General features: G+C 40.6%; 1 protein-coding gene across 1 annotated transcript; it reads left to right on the top strand.

Annotated features, from left to right (window-relative positions):
• Nucleotides 1-3415: 3415 nt before the first annotated feature.
• On the top strand, nt 3416-5458 carry LOC126582845 (7-deoxyloganetin glucosyltransferase-like). The gene is made up of 2 exons (XM_050247073.1): nt 3416-3972; nt 4203-5458. Exons 1-2 carry the CDS (start codon nt 3468-3470, stop codon nt 5132-5134), a joined length of 1437 nt encoding a protein of 478 aa, XP_050103030.1. The 5' UTR covers nt 3416-3467; the 3' UTR covers nt 5135-5458.
• Nucleotides 5459-7046: the final 1588 nt, after the last annotated feature.

Here is a 7046-nt window from a genome sequence, read left to right as displayed (position 1 = left end):
AATCATGAGAAATATATGGGGAGTTTAGAGTTTGTGATGACTGAAGAATAAGCTGGGACATCAAGTATTTGTAAGCTTCAATCTAATAAAGAAGTCCTACCCATAAACGGACTATACTAGAAACCCCTATTAGCCTATGACTGTACAATCAAGGCCTGCGAGGCTTTCTTAGCGCACAAGAAATCCCTTAATTACACTGAGTTAAATCCGGGGTATAGCACTTAACTTGGTGCACAAGGAATGTTCATCATTAAACTCTAACCTTACCCGTTTCCTAAGTTAATGAAGCAGTACCAAAGAGGACCGAAATACTTCCTTGGCCAATTTTTCATTAAACAAACTATTGATGAGATTAATCTGCCTTCACTTGGATGTTGGTTGTATATGACAGCTGCTTGACAAAAAGATTTTTGGAACATGGTAATAGATTGGGTTCAGGAATGAAGGGTATCAGTTTGAGGGATCTCCTGTCTTGCTTTCAAATTACAGATCCCAATGACCTTGTGTGTTTACATTTCCCTTGGAAGAACTTGAAAGATTTCATGAAGCTTTAGCAGTTGTTTTGATGTATTCGAGCCAGAAGTTTTTATGACTGCCCTGTCATCTATGCCTCCGCCTGTTTATGCCATTATCCCTCTCCAATTGCTTCTCAATCAATTTCCGAAAGACCCTTTGAAGCCTATGGGATATGGTTTGGGGAAAGAAGAAATCAAGTGCCTTGATGGTTAAGCGCAAAGGCACGAAATTCAGTTGTTTATATGAATTTTGGCAGCTTACTATTCCTGATACCACAACAGCTTTTGGAGTTTGGTTGAATACTTGCAAATAGTAAGCTTCCCTTCTTGTGGGTAATTAGGCCTGATGTGGTTGTTGGTGAATCAGCAATTTTTCCACCAGAGTTTGAGTTTGAAACGAAAGAAAGAGGTCTAATAATGAGTTTGTGCCCGCAAGAGGAAGTCCCGAACCCTCCATCAGTTGTTGGGTTTTTGACGCACAGCAGTTGGAATTCAATTGTTGAGAGCATGTCTGCAGGAGTGGCTCTTTATCATCCAAACTGAATGCTGATTACACATACTCAATATTTTGGCATCTGTTTTCAACGTTTTCAAGTTTTTGCATCTTTCTTGTTGAGTGCATCTTTGCTCACCCTCTATAAGTAGGGGTGATGCTCACCCCTCAATTGATTGCTGTTAGATTACTTTGGTTTAATTGATTTAACACACGAATCTTGAAATTTAAACTAGTTTAACTACAACCAATGGGGGGTGAGCATCTTCCTCAAAAATATACTTATTGTTGTTAGGCCGGTCTTGCCATTTCTCAATGAAAAATTAGTCGTTTGGATTTTATTCAGATAATAGTATGCTTATATAAATGAATACTAACATACGCGGATGTTCCACTTTGCTGAAAATCTTTGTGAACTGTTAGTTGATTCTGTTACAGTAACGACAGCCATTTTACCTTGGGAATTAATTCTGATCAGGTCTTTAATACTATTCTGGTTTCAAGTAGGATGATTAAGTCTGACAAAAAAAAGGCCAAATTTTTTTCTTGGTCCCTGTGGTGAGACAGTAGTTTTAATCTGGTTCCTGTGGTTAAAAAAAAAAAAAAAACTGTTAATCATAACCTTGTGGTCAAGTCCGTTAACGATCTTAGTCCGAATCCGAATTTCTGTGAAAACTCCATCCATATGCAGGGGTAAAATGGTAAATTCCGTGCATGGTTAAAGATAATAGGAAAAACCATCTAAGCACGGCACCGACCGTCTCCCCCCACGAGACTCTCCATTTCCCCAGCCACGCCACCCACACCTTCTCCATCTATTTCCTCAACTATCCCCATATCCAACAATACATGAAACAATTAATCTCTCTTGGCATTTTCTTCCACCTCCATCTCAACCAATTGCTTCAAGGCATCACCGACAACAACTGTATATTTTTTAGCGTTTACATTCTTGGGATGAAGGCAACATTGATAATGCATTGGAGATGGACAAGCGGTATGTGGGAGAAAGTGAAGGAGGTGCAGAGGTAAGCAATAAAAAATTGGTTCACATGCTGAAGAGATTGAGATACCAGTTGAAGCTAGAATTCCTGATACTGGATAGCAAGAATCAACTAATAACAGGGAAGGTTGAGTTGGGGAAGTTCCAAATGAATGTGAAGGTATGCAAGGATTCCAAGAAACGAGAAATGCGAATGATGCAAATCAAACCGATTAGAGATACTGGGAGTGTTTTGGAATGCAAGAATGCGGAGAATAATTTAGCAGCGGAGAAACCAATAGGGGAAACCAAGAATGTTAATGATGTTTTAGTGGAAGAAAAATCAATGGCAGAAACAAGGAATTTGAAGCCTTTGGGGAGCAATATCACGGAAGACTAGCAAAAGCTTGTGATAAACAAAGAGGAAATAGCACAAGGAAGAATAACCGATGATACTTCTAATGAATTAGAGTTTCAGTTGATTAGAGAGAAGGAAATTGTGGTTGCAAAATGCAGATGCAAAAAAGATTGTAGATGAAAGCGGGCTTCATTTGTTTGATGAGAAGAATGAATTTGGTCAGCAAGACTGGCATGCTTCTTATGAGTGAAGGACATATTTGCCCTTAAATCTTAACGGGGATTTAATGGATGAAAAGAGGAAAATGCAAATTGGATCAGTATTGCCAACGGACTTGACCATATGGGCATGATTAACAAGCTTTTCACCACAAGGGCTGGATTAAAACTAACGTCTCACCACATGGACCAAGAAAAAAATTTGGCCCAAAAAAAATTAGGATGATAAAGAGCCACAGAATGAGCAGAAAGGTCAAAGAGAAATTGTCACCACATTTGCCAAAGAGAACCAAAAAAAAATTAGGATGATAAAGAGCCAAAATGAATGAGCAGAAGGTCAAAGAGAAATTGTCAACACATGTGCCAAAGAGATCAAAGTATAAAGAGCAAACACGACCGTCCATTGTTTATTTGAATCACTGTGAAGAAAGTTGAGGTTCCACTACAAAATCAATTGACAATATAAAGAGTAGCCCAACTTATTTATAAGCTCATGTAAGGTCCCTCCTCCCATCAATGTGGGACTCATTCTCAAGCCTAAAACGTGGACAACACAATAGGTGACGTGGAGCGCGTGTGGCCATTTGCCTTCACACGTGGGACAACCTGCTCTAACACCATAAAGAAAGTTGAGGTTTCACCATTAAACCAATTGGCAATATATGATAGAGTACCACAACTTACTTGTAAGCCCATGAAATGCCTCTCCTGCCATCAATGTGAATCTTATATTTTTTGCATCCCCATCAAAGATATTTTATTAAAATCATTGAAATCTAAATCTATATAATTGTTGTATTAAATGATAATTATTTTAGTATTTCTTTGTAAAACCGAATCTTGTGTGCACTATCCATCTATATATAATCATGTCCTACACTAGAGATTCATACAATCTGAGATGACTAGTTCCATAGAAGTAGGAGACAATAAGCCTCATGCTGTATGTACTCCGCTTCCACTTCCAAGCCATGTAAAGGCGATGCTTAAACTTGCAAAGCTCCTCCACCACAAAGGCTTTCACATAACCTTTATCAACACTGAGTACAACCATAAGCGCTTTCTCAAGTCTCTCGGCCCCAACTCCCTTGATGGATTGCCTGACTTTCGGTACGAAACAATCCCAGATGGCCTTTCAGATACTGATACCCGCCAAGACCTCCCTTTGCTTCTGGAGTCCATCGTAAAGAACTTCTTGGCTCCATTCCGTAACCTCCTCAAGACACTGAAGGACAATAATCCTCCAGTGACTTGTATGGTTTCAGATGGTTTTTTGCCCTCCACCATCACAGCTGCTCACGAGATTGGAGTTCCTATCGTAATCTTCTTTACTTTCGCTGCAGCCGGCTTCCTGGGCTCTAAACAATATCCTGTTTTGGTGGAAAAGGGACTTGCACCTTTAAAAGGTTAGAAATGTAATTTGCTATAATAATTTGTAGAAAGTTAATAAAAAATCTAAGCACTTGGAGGAGCTTCCTGAAGAAGCACATAACATGATTTTATTCTTCTACAACCCATAAACACTTTTACCTCTTTCAGAAGCAGTCACAGATAGGCTCTAAATACTGCTTGCCAATTGTTAATTTAATAAATTATTGATCATGATATTAGGCCGCCTCTTGGGTTTGTGTTGTAGATGAGAGCAGCTTGACAAATGGATTTTTGGACATGGCAATAGATTGGGTTCCGGGAATGAAGGGTATCCGGTTGAGGGATCTCCCAACTTGCTTTCGAACTACAGATCCGAATGACACTGTGTTTAAATTTTCCTTGGCAGCAGTGGAAGGAGTTCATGATGCTTCAGCTGTTGTTGTTCATACGTTTGATGCATTGGAGCCAGATGCATTGAGTGCTTTGTCATCTATGCCTCCACCTATTTATGCCATTGGCCCTCTCCAGTTGCTTCTGGATCAACTACCAAAAGATCCCTTGAAGTCTATGGGGTATAGTCTATGGAAAGAAGAAACCGAATGCCTCGAATGGTTAAACACCAAGGCGCAAAATTCAGTTGTTTATGTGACTTTTGGCAGCTTAATATTCCTCACGCCACAACAGATTTTGGAGTTTGGTTGGGGACTTGCAAATAGTAAGCTTCCCTTCTTGTGGGCAATTAGGCCTGATTTGGTTCTTGGTGAATCGGCAATTTTGCCCCCTGAATTTGAGTTTGAAACAAAAGAAAGAAGTCTTATACCGAGTTGGTGCCCTCAAGAGCAAATCTTAAACCATCCGGCAGTTGGTGGGTTTTTGACACACAGCGGTTGGAATTCAACCATTGAGAGCTTGTGTGCAGGAGTGCCTATGCTCTGTTGGCCCATCTTTGCCGAGCAAACGACCAACTGTTACTATACATGCAATGATTGGGGCTGCGGTTTGGAGATTGAAAATGATGTCAAGAGAGATGATGTGGAGAAGCTTGTTAGAGAGTTAATGGAGGGCGAGAAGGGTAAGGAAATGAAAAATAAAGCCATGGAGTGGAAGAAACTTGCGGAAGCAGCTAGCAGTCCACATGGTTCTTCGTCAAGAACTTTAGACAATTTGGTGAATCAAGTTTTATTAAGAAAAAGCTAGATCATGTATCCATACATGATACATATCGTCAAGAATGTAACAAATTTGCAATGGAGGGACGAGCGGTGGGCTCCCCGAGAGTCCTTCGCCTTCGGGATTGAGAGTGTATCTTTCAACTCGATCCATTACATGTTGAAAAGTTGTAAGGCTTTTATATGAGGAAGCCACAATAGTCAAATGAAGTGGCTAAAGCCAATAATACTTTAGACCACAGGCTGCAAAGCTTTAATTCGAGCCGTGTATAGGATGATTAGGGTTGGAAGGAATATCTTCATGATATGTATTGTTTATGTAATTTGGTGTGAAGTGCTTGCGTGTAAAATATTTATTTTTTCTTGTTTCCTGTCAAAATTCCAGCATAACATTCTCATGGTTGCCGTCACATCCTGACCCGGATCCCCACCACATCTCAGGTTCGACTCTACCGTAGCACGATATTGTCCGCTTTGGGCCCCGACCATGCCCTCACAGTTTTGTTTCTGGGAACTCACATGAAAACCTCCCGGTGGGTCACCCATCATGGGATTACTCTTGTTAGAGTTTTGAGACTCTTGTCCCACATTAGAGAAAACAAGATTCTCAATGACCTTTATATATGTTTTGTCCTCTACAATATTAGTTATGTATTGGACCACTTGGAATGGGAATTGAGGCTTGGGCCACCATTTTGTGTGGATTGGGCTTGATAATTATATCATAATATTAATATTAATTAATCAAGACAATGGCCTTGGGCCTTTGGGCCTAATAATTAAAATTAATCTGATCAATTAGTTTTAATTTTCGAATTAAGTTTTTAATTAAAAACGTTTTGATTAATAGACACAACTCTTTAGAGTTGTATAGCTTCATATACATCTAAAAGGTATTTGAAGAGGTATGAAAGAGCCTATATAACTAGAGTCCTCAGTTCCATTCCAGACATCTTTTGTTCCTCCTTGCTTCTGTACGAAATTTCCAGAGAGTAAATACACAAAGCAAATTTGCTAGAATTCTATAATCCAGTGCGGGTTGTAAAATTAGGTAGTTGAATCCTAGTCGAGCAGACGTTGTAGAACCACAAGCACAGGAGTGGGACGAAAATACTGTTCGAAGGACATAGCTTTTACGCTAGCCTCTACCTTCTGTCATCAAGTTAGTTGCATTAATATATTTTTGTATTATTGTGTAATTTTCGTTTTGCATAGCAAGTATATTTTGGTTAATAAAATATTAGAATTTCTGTTATTTTTGTTTATTTCTAAATTGTTCTCCAACAACTCTCTCGCGAACTCGCTTAACTTCGGAGTTCCGATGGAACCCAAAGTCAGTGATGGCAATATACATATAAGGATCACTCATCTGGGCGATGTGGGATCTTACAATCCACCCCCCTTAAGGGGCCCGACGACCTCGTCGGCACACCACGGCCAGGGTTAGGCTCTGATACCAATTGTCACATCTCGGCACGAGGTCCACCACATCCCGGGCCCTCTCCACCACCGTAGCACAATATTGTCCGTTTTGGGCCCCGACTACGCCCTCACGATTTTGTTTCTGAGAACTCACACGAGAATTTCCCAGTAGGTCACCCATCATGAGATTGCTCTCGCGCGCTACTCGTTTAACTTTGAAGTTCCTACGGAACCCGAAGCCAATGAGCTCCCAAAAGGCCTCTTACTAGATAGAGATGAGAATATACATATAAGGCTTACAGGATCCACTCCCCTGGGCAATATGGGATGTTACAATCCACCCCCATTAGAAGCCCGACATCCTCGTCGGCACACAACCAGCCAAGAATTGGCTCCGATACCAAATTGTCATATCCCGGCCCGGGATGGATCACTTCCCGGGCCCACTCCAGTACCGTAACATGATATTGTCCGCTTTGGATCCTGACCACGCCTTCACGGTTCCCAGTGGGTCACCC

This window comes from Malus sylvestris, chromosome 9 (assembly GCF_916048215.2).
Source record: "Malus sylvestris chromosome 9, drMalSylv7.2, whole genome shotgun sequence".
Taxonomy (NCBI): Eukaryota; Viridiplantae; Streptophyta; class Magnoliopsida; order Rosales; family Rosaceae; genus Malus; species Malus sylvestris.
The sequence above is the reverse complement of the archived record's forward strand: the minus strand, read 5'-3'. Positions and strand labels throughout refer to the sequence as shown.

Excerpts from the sequence above, each read along its gene's own strand:
- LOC126582845 (XM_050247073.1), top strand. The coding sequence starts at position 3,468 with ATGACTAGTTCCATAGAAGTAGGAGACAATAAGCCTCATGCTGTATGT. Across the intron at positions 3,973-4,202 it reads GGGACTTGCACCTTTAAAAG|ATGAGAGCAGCTTGACAAAT; the intron begins GTTAGAAATGTA and ends TTTGTGTTGTAG.